This window comes from Aulonocara stuartgranti (genome assembly GCF_965226115.1).
Source record: "Aulonocara stuartgranti genome assembly, chromosome: 2".
Classification (NCBI taxonomy): Eukaryota; Metazoa; Chordata; class Actinopteri; order Cichliformes; family Cichlidae; genus Aulonocara; species Aulonocara stuartgranti.
Window position 1 is genome coordinate 38718693 of NC_138940.1, and position 18842 is coordinate 38737534.

Genomic DNA, 18842 nt, shown 5'->3' on the forward strand with positions numbered 1-18842 from the left:
TAAGAATAGGCAATTTTAAACAGATGAGTTTTGAGGGTGGACTTAAAAAGAGAGAATGAACTAATATTTCTGAGGTCCGGGGGTAGGGAATTCCAAAGTCGAGGGGCAGAGCAGCTAAAGGCCCTCCCTCCCATTGTGATCAGACGAGCAGAGGGAACAGAGAGAGAAAGAGAAGATGAAGATCTGAGGCAGCGGGATGGGAGCTTCATCTGTAATAAGTCAGAGAGGTACGGTGGAGAGAGAGAATGAATAGCCTTGAATGTATACAGAATTATTTTAAAATGGATGCGAAATTTGACCGGGAGCCAGTGAAGTTGCTTCAGGATTGGGGAGATGTGGTGGGTAGAAGAAGTCCTAGTAATAATACGGGCAGCAGAGTTCTGGACACGTTGGAGCTTGTTGATAGATTTTTGTGTAAGGCCAAATAATAATGAGTTGCAGTAGTCAATTCTAGAGATAACAAGATTATGGATGAGAATGGCAGTGGTGTGAGGAAGGGGCGGAGGCGATTAATGTTACGGAGTTGGAAATATGCTGCACGTGTAATATTATTGATATGCGAGTTAAAGGATAATGTGCTATCGAGAATGACACCCAAGCTTTTCACAGAGGGAGAGATAGGGACCAGCGAGTTATTGATGGTGAGAGAGAAATTGTTAATTCTGGATAGCAGTCGTTTAGTGCCAACCAGAAGAAGTTCCGATTTATTGCTGTTGAGTTTAAGAAAGTTGGAGGAGAACCAAGAATTAAGTTCAGCTAGACAGAGGATGAGGGAGGGTGGAGGAAGAGTAGAGTCAGGTTTGGTAGAGAGATAGAGCTGGGTGTCATCGGCGTAGCAGTGGAACTGAATATTATATTTACGAAAAATATGTCCGAGTGGAAGAAGGTAGATGATGAAAAGAAGGGGCCCGAGGACAGATCCCTGGGGCACCCCAGTGGATAAAGGAGAAAGCTGAGAAGTGAAGGATTTTAATTGAATGAACTGAGTGCGGTCAGATAGGTATGATTTAAACCAGGCTAGTGGAGTGTGAGAGAGACCAATAGAAGCTAATCTGCTAAGGAGAATGGGATGAGAGATGGTGTCAAAAGCTGCACTCAGATCAAGAAGGATAAGGATGGAGAGGAGACCAGAATCAGCTGCTATAAGAAGGTCGTTTGTTATTTTTATAAGAGCAGTTTCAGTGCTATGTAGAGGACGAAAGCCAGACTGGAACTGTTCGTAAAGGTTATTATCAGTTAGGTGAAGATGGACTTGTGAAGCAACTATTTTTTCAAGGATTTTTGAGAGAAATGGTAGATTGGAGATTGGGCTGGGAGACTCTGTCCATCAGAGATGTTATTTTGGCCAGAGTCCTTCTGTCTCCCACCACCTGCACTGGGTCCAGGGTGCATCCCAGAACAGAGCTGGCCTTCCTGATGAGTTTATCCAGCCTCTTCCTCTCAGCTGAAGATAAACTGCTGCTCCAACACACCACACTGTAAAAAATGACAGATGTCACCACAGAGTCATAGAAGGTCTTTAAAAGCGCTCCCTGGACTCCAAATCAGCAGGTAGCGTCTGCTCTGACCCTTCCTGTAAAGAGCATCAGTGTTGTGGCTCCAGTCCAGTTTATTATTCAGGTGAACACCCAGGTACCTATAGGAGTCCACTATCTCAATGTCCACTCCCTGGATGTTCACCGGTGTCAGTGTGGTGGGTCAGCGTCTCCGGAAGTCCACCACCAGCTCCTTGGTTTTCCCGGCGTTGATCAGCAGGTGGTTCTGCTGACACCAGTCCACAAAGTCCAGAGTCCACTGTCTGCACTCTGAGTCGTCCTCACCTGTGATGAGGCGACTATGGCAGAGTCGTCAGAGAACTTCTGTAGGTGGCAGCGTGGGGAGTTGATGGAGAAGTCTGCGGTATAGAGGGTGAAGAGGAACGGTGCCAGCACAGTGTGGGGCCCCCGTACTGCAGACCAGCGTGTCAGAGACACAGCCCTGTGTCCTCACATACTGTGGGCGGCCTGTGAGGTAGTCCAGTATCCACTGGGACATGTGTTGGTCCACTCCTGATAGCTCCAGCTTGTCCCTCAGAAGTCGTAGCTGGATGGTGTTGAAAGCACTGGAGAAATCAAAGAACGTGATCCTCACAGAGCTTCCAGGCTTCTCCAGGTGAGTCAGAGCTCGGTGCAGGAGGTAGATGATGGCGTCCTCCACCCCGATGCCAGGCTGGTAGGCAAACTGTAGCAGATCCAATGAAGACCTCACCAGGGGGCGCAGATGGTTTAGAACCAACCTCTCGAGGGTCTTCATCAGATGTGATGTCAGGGCTACTGGACTGTAGCTGCTTGCGTCCTTAGGATGGGAGGTCTTTGGTACTGGTACCACGCAGGAGGTCTTCCACAGCTGTAGTACTTTCCCCAGTGACAGGCTTGTTCCTCACTTACCACGTTTTGGACTGAGAAGACAGATGGTTTGAAAGAGGAGTGAAAGAAACCATCTATGTCCACTACAAAAGGCCATGTTGAACAGAGGGGATGGCTTGCAGCACCGTCTGCCACCTACAATGCAGTCTTAGGATCCCTTCCCAGGAACCTTAACACCCACTCGCCTCTTGCTTCAGGTGACCCCAATAGATTACATGATAGAGTGAGGCAAGATCTCATAGTGGGTTAACCTGAACGACCCTCGTTGACGCGGGAAAGCGCCCGTCGTTGGGTAATTCTGGTCGGTTGGCCCTCCTGGGAAGGTCCACCACTATGCCAACTTTTCTTTATGTATAGATAATGACTCTCACCGTGGTTTGCTGGAGTCCCAAAGCTTTAGAAATGGCTGTGTAACCCTTTCCAGACGGACAGATGCAAATTAATGTGTTTCTCATCCGTTCTTGAGTTTCTTTAGATTGTGGCATTTTAGCCTACTTCACTTAGTCAGACAGGTTCTATTTAAGTGATTTCTTGCTTCAACAGGCAGTAATCAGGCTGGGGCACAGCTAGTGAAACTGAACTCAGGTTTCCAAAAAGTTATGGTTAATCAGAGTTCATTCATATTATAACAGCCAATTACTTTTTCACCAGGGAAACCAACATAATACAGAAGCCTTACTGTAAAGGGTGGAAAAGCATCCTGTAGCAACATGAAGTAAAGAGTGCAGACACTTTACATACAGTAAGAGTATTTATTACAGGCTATATAGTAAAATAATATCAGGTTTACATTGTTTGACTGGCAAACATTTGCAATAGTATCAGTGGAAGTTTTACACAAAGAATTAAAAACAGTCAGTTGTGTAGTATATGTTATGGTTCTATTTCAAATTGTGTACAAAAGAAGCAATTCTTTAATAATAAAACAGTAACTTGACAACAGTCAGTAATGGAGCAAAATGACCTTCATACAAGAAAATGTAATGCCATGTTTTAGCAGTTCTTTCACATTGTGTGGGTTAAAATCACTGGCATGTATCAACTGCCAGTTTAAAACTTGTATAAACAATAAGACATCGAGAGTGCAGCTACTTAACAGGAGCTTCACCTTTTTACATTGTTTCATAGTGAAAGTTTCCCTCGTCCGAGTGAGTCTCACTCAACAACTTAGTTTGCATGCAGCTGACTCCTTTCCATCTCCATAATCAGATTATTATCAGCTGCAGTTCAGAAGATGTTTTCATCTCACTCACTACATGTCACAGCCACAATACAGTAGATTTATGTCTTTAATGAACCTGATGAAAAATACTTACTACTTGTAGTTTTATATTTTATATATATATAATTTTATATTTGCCTCTACCTCCACAGAGTCATCAGATGGATAGGAGCCAGTACAAGGAAAAATAAATACATTTTTATATTAAGAGGCTCATAATGATCCTAATATATTGGTATCGGGTTTTGTCTTATCCAATATAAAAGACTTATTCTGCATGGCCATATTCCTTACTGTCAGTAAACAATAAGAAAATGTTTTAAATATATGTGGCTCAGCATGGGCACTGTGAGAACTGTGTTTCCCATATGAGGGCTGTAATTAGGAGGTTGCTGCAGCAAATCTCTTAAAAATCTAACTAAAATCTGATCACAGCGCAAGCAACTCAGGACTGTGAATAAACATCACTTAATTTAAATTAAGGTTCCTTTTTTAGAAATAAATCTAATTCCTCCTTTCAGGCAGGGAAAACCTTTCATCTGCAACATTTCTTTAACTTTTTTAACTTTATTGGATTATGGTGCTGCTCTTTATGCATGCATGGACCACTAAAGAAGTTAGGTACCTGTGTGCTCTTCTTTATTAATGGCTGTGGAAATTGTGCACACTGGTCTTTGTACTGCTATTAAGTGGCTACAGCTTAATAGCAGTGCACAGAACAGTCTCTGGACATACACGTCGCTGTTTGTCCAACGATTTTTGGATTCATAAGCTTATACACGTTCATCTCTCCTTGGGCTGATTTCCTCTCATATAATCAATACTGCATTTGCTTTCAATATATTTTACAAATGTTTGTCCCAAGTTTCAAAACAGAGTGAAGGAATATTTTTACTGTTTTGGTTCATTTGCAGCAGTTTCAAACCAAAAAGCTCAAACAAACTGGCTCTGCACGGCATACACAGTCCCCCAGTCACAGACGGACAAAGTTAGGGATGACGCAGTGAGAAGAACTGTACTCGGTCGGACCAACAAAGAATAGCATATCTGTAGGGAACACTTATTTATACAGCATTAAATAATGAACTGATGCTAAATCTGACTTTGCAGAGAATAAATCAGCATTTCTATACAAAGAGCTCTTAAAAAGGAGACGACAGAATAAAAAACCTCTCAGAAAACTATGATTTAATAACTGCTGGGATCTTGATAAATGCAGAAACCAGTTTAAAAAGCAGTCTTTCCTGTGATAAAAATGCAGCACATAGTTCCCAAACCTGTCGACAGGAGGAACCCTACAGCTGAGACTCCCTGACAGCTATTCACACTGCAGCCTCCTTTTCCTCCTGGCTCCCTTTGCTCTCCTCTCCCACTCCACCACCATCCATCATAAACCTTTGTTGTAGGTCACCACCTTGCAATCTGTTGCCATGGCAATCTCCGGCTCAAGGCAAGACACCTCGATCTGCCAACAAAAAAAAGAGAGTGAAAGAAAGCAAAACAAAGACCATGAAACCAAATGTAAGAATTGAGCTCTTCTCTCCTTCCTTTAGCCTTGAAAGTCATTTAGAGTTTTAATTAGACGCTGGAATAAAAGGATGTGGGTCGGGGCTCTGCATGTCAAGCTGTGTACATGTAATTTGAATTTTTGCACAGCTGCTCCCTGTGCCATCTGGCCTTGAAGGCAGCAGCCCGTCTAACAGTGTATGTACTGTACCTGAGACATCTGGGGGAACAGACTGATGGCCACGGGTAAGGAGAGGCCAAAGGTAACCAGGCACACAACGCTGTGGATGGGCAGCAACAGCCTGCGGTTGCTCTGCAGAAATCGCAGCCTACACAAGTCAAGGCAGAGATAAAAAAGAAACGTGAGCGTGCTGTGTGGATCGATCCCAGATGACTCCTGCAAAGCTATGAGTTATTTTTGGATCTGGAGAAAAACATCATGTGCAGATTTAGGGGAGCTATTTCTGCACGATTAGAGGGTGTGAGATTTATGTGTGTGTGAGAGAATATCATAAATCTGACTGCAGATTCTTCTTTAAAGGCACAAAATCTGCTTTACTTTTCTATTTCTTCTTATATTGTCTGTCCTTTACTCTTGTGACCTTTGACTGAATGAATAGTTTAGTAAACACTTCGGGGCACAACACATGTCAGCTTTGGTTCAGTACACACAAAGTAGTACTTGTAGTATTTGCTGTGCATTTTTAGAACAAATTCAAGCAGCCAATACTAAAAAAGAGCACAATTAAAGCAATGGTAAAGCAGTCCCAGTTTGCTGCACAATGACACAAAGCAAACTACTGTAATGGATTTATTGATTGCTGATTGTGTTAGAGTCTGACTTTGGATAACCATCAGGAGGCAAAAACATCAAAGCTGATAATACAAAGCCCTGCACCTGCCAGATTATTAAATTGTACTTTAATTCAAAGGCTAACTTAGGCTTCAACTGTTCTTTTGCCATGATTTGATTTAGTCACAGTCATACTTAAGTACTAGTGTTACTTCAGTTTTGACTAAATGGGTGGTCGCTGCATTTTCTTGTATTATAGGTTGAATAAAAAGCATCATTACCCACAACAGCATTCATAAACGTAATTATTCTATATGAGTACATTTGTTTCTTTTCATTTGCTTTTCTTTTTTGTTTGATTTGCTTTGTTGGAAAACTTACTGCATTATATTTTACATTCTGATCATTTTACATGTTTGAGGTTTGTGCTGTTACTGTTTTAACTGTGCCACATCGCTCTAGGAACTTTTGGCAGCAGCTTTATGTACTTTTCTAGACCAACTGGCCAACAACTAACAACAACTAACAGCAACAAAAGTAAGTCACTAGTTGCAACCCTAACAGGAAAAAAATCTTAACAATGTATTTCTGCACAAACCTCTCGAGGTAGGACATAATGATGGGGGGCAGGACAAAGATTGGCATTGGGAGGACCACACGTGTAAAGGCAGTTTCCATGATTGCCTGGGGATAGAGAACATTGTGCACATGCTCCATTTCAAACACTGAGTTTATTTATTTATTTTTCAGGAAATCAGATGGCGTTTGGATTTCAAACGAGAATCATGCATGCAAAAATGAAAGAGCCCTCACATGTCTCGCAGCAATTCTGGAGGATCCCACAATGTTCCCGTTGTTGTCAAGCACATCGATGCCCTCGGACAGCTCATTGTGTCTCATCAGGCCCACGTTACAGATGTTTGCACTAGCTGGAAAGGGAGAGGGAGACAGCTCAGAAATTATAATGCATTTTAACCAGAATCTGTGCAGAGACTGACAAACAACGACTGCAGCCACAGACGTTGTGACTGTAGTCTGTGCAGCCACAACACTGTGGCCCAAACCAGGACACTACCATTACTTTCTCCATTACCATCACTGTCAAATCCTGTCTCAGAGTGATGACGATGCTGAAAAGATCGTGCACGTATCAATTCCAGGCATGACTATTGTAATGCATTATTAGGTCACTTTAAATGTCCCTGAAACACTTTCAGTTGATCCAGAACACTGCAGCGAGAGCGCTAACTAAAACTAAAAGAGAAATCACATTTCTTCATTTTCAGTTTCTCTTCACTGGCTCCGTGTTATCAGAATTTAATTCTCATAAAAGACATAATCAGCCTCCATCTTATCTTAAAGACTATGGGGTGGCTGTAGCTCAGGTGGCAGAGCAGGTCAGCCACTAATCAGAAGGTCGGTGGTTCGATCCCAGGCTGCCTCCTGGCTGCATGTCAAATATCCTTGGGCAAGATACTAACCCCGTGTTTGCCTACTGGTGGTGGTCAGAGGGCCCGGTGGCGCCAGTGTCCGGCAGCCTCGCCTCTGTCAGTGCGCCCCAGGGCAGCTGTGGCTACAACGTAGCTTGCCATCGCCAGTGTGTGAATGTGTGTGTGAATGGGTGAATGACTGAATGTAGTGTGAAGCACTTTGGGGTCCTTAGGGACTAGAAAAGCGCTATACAAATGCAGGCCATTTTACCAGGCCATTTAAAGACCACATAGTACCGTATTATCCTAACAGAGCATCGCTCTGTGACTGAAGGTTTACCAGGGATTTATGCTTCAGTGGGAAATCTACACCATTGGCATGTCATAACTGCAAACCTCTTTGAAACCCCACACCTACGGCATAACCCAACCTGCACTTCCTTGGAAATGTAACTACATTTCAGGTTGATGCAGCTTGCACCTATTGTGATTGGCCTATTCAGCACTGTTCATTCCTCTTATGTATTTCCGGTTACTTTTTCCGGATTGGTTAAATTACAAGAATAGAATTGAGTGAATGTACAGAGTGGTTCCCAGCATTATCAAAAGCAGAATATCAGATACAACCTTCAGCTATCAGGTCTCTCTGCTATGGAGCCAGCTAAGATTACACCTAAAATGTGCATTTTTGATTAAGCTTGCAGTTCATACTCATGTAGATGACCCTTCACCAGCCTTTAGTTATACTGCAAAAATGTCCGGTTGCTGGGAGCTTCTAATGATGCACTGTTTCTTCATCAATCATGGCGGATGGCTGCCCCTCCCTGAATCTGGTTTCTTTCTGTTAAAAGGAGGGTTTTTCGTTCCCACTGTTGTCAAGTGCTTGCTTGTAGCGGGTAGTGTGATTGTTAGTTTCTAGCTAATATTCTAGGATATAAAATGAATTAATGCAGCACTTTTTGGTCTTTTAGTTATGAGAAACCTTTCCCATACAGCTTTATTCAGAGCTAGAAACATTCAGGAAACATACAAAAATTAAACATGACCTGATATTAAAATGTTGAAATGATGTTAACCAATTTGTACAAAGTACCAGGGTGTTCAGTCAGACATGAAGCTGACAAAGAAGAAGAAAATAGAAGCATGTCGTGGATTAATCTGTAGAACTGCTGATGTTCATGAGAATAACAAGTTCAATAATAAAAGGAATACATAAAATATCCTAGCACAATTACAAAACTCTGAAATCATTTTTAAACAAGATGTAAGATCAACCAGCAGAGGGCCACATGAAACCCACCCTCATCATAACAAAGGCTCCTTTGAAAACCTACCTACAGCTGGAAAGGGGACAAGTCTCTGTATTATCATTCTGGTGGCAGGACTCAATTTATTGGCCTTCTGAATCAGCACATTCAGTCCCACCTATAAAATATGGAATAAATATCTGTTAAATCTCTTAATTCCAAGTAAAACCAGCTTTTTATACAGCTCCACAGTGCTGCAGTTAAACATCTGCAACATGATAAAAGTTATTCCACAAGACGAACTGTATTAATCTTAAACCCACTCACTGCAATAGATACAGCACTCGTCACAGCTCCTGCGTAGCCTTGAATAAACTTGGATGTTGGTGTAGGCTGAAGAAAAACAAACAGTGTCACAACATTTGTATAGTTGGTTTTTTTAGTTTAGTTTGTATTTATTTGCATTTTTACCTTTGTCGCATTACGATTCGCATAGTTCACACAGGCATTGTGACTCTGGTTCAACCACTGAAGAAAAAAGGAAGGGAGGACATGAGGGAAGAGCCGGGCTTAAAGGATGAGCGAGTAGTGTTAAACAGAGCAGCAGCACTTTATTTTACAATGTCCCAGTGTATAACAGGTGGTAAAGCTTTGCATGTACCCAGTAAAAGTGCACTTACCAGATGTTCAAAATGGACAATAAATGCAATGATTTACAATAAGCATGTTATTTACAGTACCTGCCATATAATGGTAGACACCACAGTCTGATTTGGGAGAAGAAGGCCAATGACCTAGATGAAATCAGGGAATAGGAGCTTATTTTTGGACAAAATAAGTTCAAAATCTCCTTTCATCTGTCCCCAAATTTGACCGTGTTCTATGAAATGCATGGCTTTCATATGTGACTTACAATTGGTGTTCCAAATGGTACATAACCTGCACAGTGAAAACATGATTTTCAGTGTAGACAATGATGATACAATGGATCAACTCAAACAAGTTCAGCAAAGATCTTCATCTGAGGCCGTACCTGACATTCGAAATGGCATGAAGATCTTCTCTCCTGTGTCAGGATGAATGATGGCCTGCGTGCAGAGAGCATGAAAGCTTCCTCATGCCGCCAGCAGCCCAGAGACTTGAATGTATGAAAGGGCAGTAAACGTGGGCCGACTTACGTCCGATATAATACTTACCTGTTTGATCTTCTGTGCTTCCCACAGCTGAACATGTGAGCAATGCAATAAAACAAAAGAACTATAATTAAATATGAAGTATTATTATAATTTTCCTTAAATGGATGGAAGATGTTATTGAGTTTGCCTTTTCTATATTGTGAAAATGTGCATTTTGCTGTAGCCAGGATGTTGTGATTTCTCTCAGGAACAGATTGTGTAATATTATGTCGTAACATTCACCTGAACGTCAGACACTCCAGGTGGGAGTGAGCCATGTTTGTAGTCATCGAGGAGTTTGATGCATTCGTTTAGCCGTTTCTGTCAAAATTGGAACAAGAATGAAATTATCCTTTTGCAGGAACAAGATTGTGTAGAATATAGAATTCTGTATTACTGCGGCGCTGTACCTGAACATATATAAACAAATTTATCCACAATACAGCACCTTTCCAACTGAAAATACACTTGAACATCACTTTGCATTTGACAGGAAAATATTTAAGACTGCAAAAAAAAGCTTTACCTTGTAATTAATTTGGCATTTTAACAATTATTTGTTGTAGAGTTATGAGAAACCTATCCATCATGTGCACATGGCATGTTTAGCAAGTTGATAGTTGAATTCTTGAGTTTTTATTACTCCACTGTGACACCTTTTAAGATGTTCAAATACAAAATGTTTTCATGAATCAGGAATATCACTGTGAAATATGACACACAGATACAGATATATGGAGTTTTATTTATTGTACAAACTGAGGGTGAGAAATTGCAGAAAAACCCTGAGCCCCTTGCCCACACAGTGAGGGGACCTGGTGGCTCAGTTATGATGTGGAAGGGGGGTTTTCCTGGAATGGTTTAAATCCACTTGTCCCATGTTCAACTTTATCCTCTAATAAAATGTTTCTGTCCTCGTGGGAGTGGCGTCTCAGGATACCAGGGTCACCATCCAAAGAACACGAGGGGTCCCTGAATTAGAGTTGGATGTCTCGAGACCGGTCTTGGTCTCGAGACCACTTTTACGTGGTCTTGGTCTTGTCTTGGCCTTGACGGATTTGGTCTCGGTCTTGTCTTGGTCTTCCTGTCTCAGATCGACATAGTGGTCGGGAGATTTGGAGTCAACAGTATCCACGACGCACAGCGTAACGTTCGATAATGTGTCATGCACAAAAGCATCAGCTCTACGAGCCGTGCTTACAGAGCGCTTTGTAGTGAATCAGAAGAGTCGACTCCCATTGAGCGAGAGCCGCTCCTCACTTAATTTCCTTTCAGCTCTCACACAGTGGCTCAGCTATGCTCCAATCCCATAATCACATGCGAGGATATAGGATAATATCATTATGTGAAAAACAGAGAGGGTGAGAGACGCGACAGTCAAGTGGAGCATCCGTCTGTCCTCTCAGTGAGTGAGTGAGACAGCAGACAGCGGTGAGGAGGGCTGTGCGAGTGCATCGCAAGAACACATAAATATGCCCGACACCTGTAAACGAAGCAGCATCCGGCTGCAGTTTAAAGACTTTTTTGTCTCGTTCTCGGTCTCATCTCGTCTTTGTCTTGGTCTCGATACCCTCTGGTCTTGATATTGTCTTGGTCTTGGTTTAGGCGGTCTTGACTGCAAGTCTACCCTGAATTGGCTGATGGGTACGAAAATGATGTGAATCGTATGACATGATCTTCACCATCATCCGCTCTCAATACAGTAGAACATAAATAGGAGATTCACTACTAGAGACTAGAGTTGCACTGAAGCAGTCCTGGCAGCCCGAGATGGCTGAGCATCTTACAAAGAGACTTTGTTGTGTTTTTCCTTTAGTTTGACACCTGTCTGTACATCTAGATGTTTTAGAGAAAACGTTACCTGTGAGACAAACAGAGTGCTCGGGTCAATGATGTCTACAAAGTGTCTCAGTCGACCAAAGAACGAACCCTGGGAAAGACAGCATGACAGAGTTAATCCTTAAAAATAGCAGGAAAACATGTTTTCACTCAAATACACAGAACCAATTCCATTCGACTTGTTCGTGATCATAACAAACAGTTTTATCTGCCTCACAGTTACACTGAGTCAGCAATAGCTTCATAACATCACATGTCTGCATCCTGTTGTTTTATATTGATGGAAGAATATTTGCAAGGTCAAAACCAAGGTTCAGAAACACTGAAATGAATACACATGATCACGTTAATCTACTTCAAAATGTAATTCACAACTTCTTTGTGTAGCAGTTTTCTTATAATCATATGGAAGGAAATAATGCTGAGATGTAAAAGCAAATTATGTATTTTAAGATTAAAGTTTGGGGGAAATGCACCAGCAATCTGCACATTTACTCCAGTAAAAGTTCCTCCCAAGTGAGACTTGAAGCTGCTGGTCAAGCGCCCTGTTTTCTGTTCCCTTCACTGTTTCTACATCAGCATGCCAATTGCTAAGTATGTGTGCCAGCAATCTGAAAAGGCCCAACAGGAGCCTGTGCCAAGAGTCTCTTTGGCAAACCAGACGGGTGAAAACATGGCAGCTTCAATCAGAATCCGTCAGAGACATTTATCAGAGATGAAGGGAGGGAAACACAGCAGAATGACAGTGGAACTGACACGTCTCTATTTTCATTACCTCTCTAGCACCAGTTTCAAATTGAAATGACTGGAAACAACCTTCTGTCCTTATAAAGACCGTAGGTGTATAAATCTATCCGTATCACTGCTCTGGGTTTTCTGTCACTGCCTCGTTCCCTCATCGCATGTCTCCTCCTCTGACAGGCCATATGTGCTGCAGTGCTGTTTTGTAAGAGTGGGGCGAAGGGAGGATCTGTGTGAGGAGCCCGCGTTAATTATGCATGAGTTTCAGCTCCCTGGAGAACACACAACAAGGCTAGCAGAGATGGAGCGCGGCACAGAGCACAGACAAACCAAACAAGATTCATGCTGATTCAAGGACTGCCCTAATTTTTAATGCTTTGATGCAAAGAACTAAAAGTATTGCAGCACCTTGAACAGCCCAACATGAACTGCAGGTTACTGATGAAAAACGAACGTCTTTTTGAGGACCAGAGGGGAAAGAGCAATGAAAAACTAATGGCGGGGCCGAGCTGGGGAGCCTTGGTGATGGTAATCAGTTAAAAAAAATGATAAATATCCTGAGACAAAGACTGTTAATAAGCTGTCACTTGGGCAGTCTGTGAACAATGCAATATCCTGTACTAATTGGTGCGTCCATGAATGAATTATGAAACAGATCTGGAGGCACACTCATGCATGCAGTGCTTCAATCCTCCTAAATTAGATCAAGAGAGACAGATTGCGAGAGACAACATTCATTTGTGTCTCTTTTGGTCTTTTTGTCTCTTTGACGTCATCTTGTGTCTCTTTGTGTTGTTCTACATCTCACCGTAGTCATTTTGTGTAATGCTGCATGCCTTTCTTATCCTTTTGTAACTCTTACTTGCTGCTTTATATCTTTTTGTGGTCATTTTTGCAGGGTTTTCTTTTTTTTGTTTTTTTTTTGTTTTTTTTTTGGGGGGGGGGGGGGGGGTTACAATTTTTGCAGCGATAGCACTTCTGAACCACTGAAAGAGGGTCCTGGGGTTAAACCTGGTTTTAGGGCCACTGGGTGTGGAGTTTGCATGTTCCCCTCGTGTTTGTGCTCTGTCAGAGTGCCAGCTCCTGCCTGTACTGAAAAACACTCCAGGTTAGGTCACTCCTGCAAAACACAGTGCCTCTTGGTTAAACTGAACAGCAAGTTAAGAAATAGAATGGAATAATAGAATAATATCTGAATAATATTTGAATGATTTCTGTGTCTCTTTGTGCATTTCTTCAGTAAAGATCTGTCACATCAAATGTACTTGACCCGAAAACACTTCAGTAGTTGTGGGAAAATTTTCATATTTTCCAATATTTTTTTCTGCTGTCATGGTGGCATAATAACAACTGTATTGGTCGCTCGTGTGAGTTGAGAGAACATCAGATTTAAAGCAGTTTAGTGTGACTTTAATTTACACTCCACGCATGAAGGCTTTACTCTGTGCATTGACATTACAGCGTAAATAACTCCCTTAATACTGCTGTTCGTTAAATGGGAATGACCACAGAATAATTAGATGCGAGTTTAACTTGTCCTCAACGTGCCATCGGAGTCAACGTGAAGGACACGTTATCTGTCAGGCCTGACCACTGCAAATTAACTAACGGAGGGAAAATTCAGTAATGAGCTTCAGACATTCGTGGAAGTCACCGCGGTAAAGTGAGCCGTCATTTGTGAGCCGCAGTCAAGCCAGCCGCCTCCTATCCGCCGCATAAATTTCCTTGCGCTTTTACACCAGTCTTTACGGTAGCGCCTTTTCGCTTTATGTGCCGATTGAAAGCCTAGACTCGCGCACACGTGCGCGCGCGCGAACAGTCGCACGCACATGCGCGCACACAAATTACAATGAAACAGCCCGATACAGTCAATACAATTATGGAAATGTCAGAAATTCATTAAAAATCATCCTGAGTAGTTGATGTCCAACTTTCAACAGATTCCTCCTCTGGGACACCTACTGTACCTGTGTGCCAGGTTTCAGCCAGATTTACTGTAATATTACTCAGAAATCACAGTAAACTCATATTCAGTGCAATACAGTCAAAACACTACAATTATGTTTATTTCAAAAATTCATTAAAAGTCATCCTGAGTAGTTGATGTCCAACTTTCAACACATCCCTCCTCTGGGACACCTACTGTACCTGTGTGCCAAGTTTCATCCAGATTTACTGTAGAATTCCTCAGAAATTACAAGAAACTTGTATTCAATCTAATACAGTCAATACAATAGAATTATGTCAATTTTCAGAAATTCATTAAAAATCATCCTGAGTAGTTGAGGTCCAACTTTCAACACATCCCTCCTCCGGGAAACCTGCTGTACGTCTGGGCCAAGTTTCAGCCAGATTTACTGTAATATTCTTCAGAAATTGCAGGGAACTTATGTTCAGTTCAAGAAAGGCTGAAAGACGACCACCACTGAACAAGACACACAAGCTGAAACGTCAAGACTGGGCCAAGAAATATCTCAAGACTGGTTTTTCTAAGGTTTTATGGACTGATGAAATGAGAGTGAGTCTTGATGGGCCAGATGGATGGGCCCGTGGCTGGATTGGTAAAGGGCAGAGAGCTCCAGTCCGACTCAGACGCCAGCAAGGTGGAGGTGGAGTACTGGTTTGGGCTGGTATCATCAAAGATGAGCTTGTGGGGCTGATTTGTTTTTGTTTTGTTTTTGAATGTCAGAAATGTATATTTGTGAATGTGGAGATGTTATATTGGTTTCACTGGTAGAAATAAATAATTGAAATGGGTATATATTTGTTTTTTGTTAAGTTGCCTAATAATTATGCACAGTAATAGTCACCTGCACACACAGATATCCCCCTAAAATAGCTAAAACTAAAAACAAACTAAAAACTACTTCCAAAAACATTCAGCTTTGATATTAATGAGTTTTTTGGGTTCATTGAGAACATGGTTGTTGTTCAATAATAAAATTATTCCTCAAAAATACAAGCTCTGTACAGGTCTGCTCGAGCTGACCTGAAAAGGGGTCCCACCTGTCCAGCAACAACACATGGCATGGAATAATAGACATCATAAACCACAGAGGCAGAACTGTGAAAACAGAAAACCTGAGTGTGCAGCTAGCAGAGGAAATAAACAGCTTCTTCACCCGCTTTGAAACACCACAACAGCAGCATTCATCTGCCTCAGCCCTGCTCCCATCCTCATCCTCACCTGGTTCCTGCACCGCTCCATTCACTGTAACGGAGCACGATGTCAGATGTGTGTTCCTAGCAGTGAACCCCAGGAAGGCGGCCGGTCCAGACGGAATACGTGGTAAAGTGCTAAGACCATGTGGCCACCAGCTCCCCCTCATCTCCACCAGAAGCTTCAACCTCTCACTGGATGAAGCAGCCATCCCATCCTGTCTAAAATCAGCCACAATCATCCCAGTGCCAAAGAAGTCTCCCATCACCAGCCTGAACTATTATTGCCCTGTGGCCCTCACACCGGTAATCATGAAACTAGTCCTTCAGCACACCAAGGATTACCTCCCCCCAGAATTCGACCCCCACCAGTTTGCATACCGTGCAAACAGATTCACAGAAGATGCCATCACCCTCCACTCGGTGCTGAGTCACCTAGAACAGCGGCAGAGCTACGCCAGAATGCTCTTTGTGGACAACAGCTCACCCTTCCACCACTCGCCCATTGAGAGCCTACTAACTTACTGCATCACAGTATGGTACAGCAGCTGCACTAAGGCGGATAGAGCCACCCTCCCAGCATGTTTGCAATGAGTAGGAGATGCTCTGTATCTCACTGTACAACTGTATAGTGACAAAGGTATTGGGTTCTTTTCTAAAAATTGCTATAAACAGAGGAACCCAAACTGATGAAAAGTGGCGAATATTTTTTTTCAAATGACTATTTTTAGTGGATGTTTGATATGGAGGCAGAATGACAGAATGTTAAAAGAAGTTACTTTTAGTCGCTCTAAGCTGGGCATTGCGTTCTCTGGCTGTTCAAAGCCATGGAACTTTAGACTTTCCAAGCAAATAATGATGGCCATACTGATGTTCTTTTCAGTACATTTTACTTTATGTTCATTTTCATTTTTATGATGTTTCTATTTTTACATAATTCCTCCCACATAGCAAAATTGGTATGGCCTGGATCTGTCCCACACAATGTGCTTACACATGGCCTGCGTACCGCAAAGAATGACGGCCCTATGGTGGCCCAGATCTGGTTTACCAGAGGTGGCCCACACATGAGCCAGCACAAGGCCAGTTGCAGACACACTGCTGGCCCTGTGCTGGCCCAGAACAGTTTCAGCTCTGGCCCCAGATGTCAGCCTAATGTGTACCTTAGCCATGTAAGCCATGTAATAACAACATGTGCTGGAACATAATAGTGCAAAAGTAACATGACGAAACTCTGTTCAGACAGTGAATGGACTGATTCTTATACAGCGCTTTTTTACTCACCCATATTACTCAAAGTGCTCTATACAACATGTCACATTCACCCAATCAGGCCAAATGTGGCATGCCATCACATAAACAGTGCCATCTTACCATGCCAGAAGTCAGCCAGCAGTGCCAGCTTGACACCAGATCCAGGCAAGACCCGTCTGCTATGTGGGATGACTTGTTCTTTTGGCGTTTTAGTTGTGGATTATGTTTGGGCTGTGTCTCTTGCCCTTTCAGTATTGTTTTCTTGTGCTTCTAAGTGTCCCTTTGTTTCTTTTTAGGTTATGTAGTATGGGTTAGAGATATTTTGTATGTTGTTTTTGTTTAATAAATCCGCCTTTTGGATTATTCCCTGATGTGCCTGAGTTCTGTTATTTAGTGTCACTTTGAAAGGACACACATCCAGCATTGACATATAATTGTTCTTTCAATTTTTGATAAAGATTACAGTGAATTGAGATGTAACTTGGCCCAGAGGTACGGTAGGACGCCCAGAGTAAGAAAGTGTTGAAAGTTGGACCTCAACTACTCAGGATGATTTTTAATGAATTTTTGAAAATTGACATAATTCTATTGTATTGACTGTATTGAATTGAATATAAGTTTCCTTTAATTTCTGAGGAATTCTACAGTAAATCTGGATGAAACTTGGCACACAGGTACAGTAGGTGTCCCAGAGGAGGGATGTGTTGAAAGTTGGACATCAACTACTCAGGATGACTTTTAATGAATTTTTGAAATAAACATAATTGTAGTGTTTTGACTGTATTGCACTGAATATGAGTTTACTGTGATTTCTGAGTAATATTACAGTAAATCTGGGTAAAACCTGCCCCAGAGGTAAAGTAGGTGTCCGAGAAGAGGATTGTGTTGAAAGCTTGGCATCAACTTTTAAGAATGATTTTTAATGAATTTTTGAATATGCAACCAGACTGTCACGATGGCTGTATTGGGCTGTTCCATTGTAATTTGTGTGCGCGCTCGTGTGCGCGAGTCTAGGCTTTCAATCAGGATATAAAGCGAAAAGGCGCTACCGTAAAGACTGGTGTAAAAGCGCAAGGAAATTTATGCGGCGGATAGGAGGCGGCTGGCTTGACCGCGGCTCACAAATGACGGCTCACTTTAACGCGGTTGGAAGTCCAGTAACGTCAAACAAAGTGGGAGCAACAGCAGTCTGCAGGAAGCATCCTGGGGGTAAAAAAGAAAGTTTGGTTGGACTGGATTATTGTACAAGATGTTCCAACAGATTTTGAAGCCTAGATTAAAAGTGAAAATAGGAAAAGCCAAACTCAGACAGCCAGTTGAAGATTTGAGAGAAAACGACCGACGGCGAGCTCTCAGTGTGTTGACTGCAGATCCGAACAGTGATATAACCGTGCGTCGAAGAGGCGTGGAATCTCATAAAACACTGATATGGCACTGCCGACGAGAAATCATTTCCACTATAAAAACTGCAATAAAGTCAAAACTCATCCATCTCTACCAAGTTCACTAGCAGCTGGAAGTTACCGCGGTTTAAATAAAGGCAACGAAGAATCGGATCACAAATCAAAGCCAACTTTGTGCCCACAAACTGCCTCAGCATCCGGAACGGAGCGGCTGCAGGGCGGAGGATGGAGCTGTTTTCCACCGAAAAGCCTGAAAACAAAATCCCATTAACGGATGGTTAGCGGAGGGTAGAGGGGGGGCTTACCTGGTCGTATCGGGGTCTCCCGAGCTGGAATGCAGGACACGCTGCGGATTCCGCCATGACACTCAACTATTTATTTATTAATGAACTGGATCATGAACGGATTTCCAAGTACAGCGAACTACATTCAATGTGTAACTAGTGAAGCAATGTGCCGCTAAGCCTGCCGGGAGATGTAGTTTTCTCATTTGCTTTAACGCTGGCAAAGTTGAAGCGCATGACTACACATCCCAAATAATCGATTAGGTGAACGCTATTGCATAACTGTTCGGATTGATCTTGGGGAGAGATAACCGCTGATGCCACCATAGGTGTCAGATAGACCCAATTACTCATAATGTGAGGGGGCGTGGCCGGATGTCTGCA

The 18842-nt window shown here is 42.5% G+C and overlaps 1 protein-coding gene across 1 annotated transcript; it reads right to left on the reverse strand.

Moving 5' to 3' along the window:
- Positions 1 to 3174: 3174 nt before the first annotated feature.
- sfxn5b (sideroflexin 5b) lies at positions 3175 to 18729 on the reverse strand. Its single transcript, XM_082507800.1, has 14 exons — positions 18480 to 18729; positions 11640 to 11708; positions 10022 to 10099; positions 9800 to 9826; positions 9637 to 9691; positions 9517 to 9542; positions 9344 to 9397; positions 9075 to 9131; positions 8931 to 8996; positions 8691 to 8781; positions 6740 to 6855; positions 6525 to 6610; positions 5345 to 5462; positions 3175 to 5092 (listed from the first exon to the last, which is right to left on the reverse strand). Exons 1-14 carry the CDS (start codon positions 18534 to 18536, stop codon positions 5015 to 5017), a joined length of 978 nt encoding a protein of 325 aa, XP_082363926.1. The 5' UTR covers positions 18537 to 18729; the 3' UTR covers positions 3175 to 5014.
- Between the last annotated feature and the right edge of the window lie 113 nt (positions 18730 to 18842).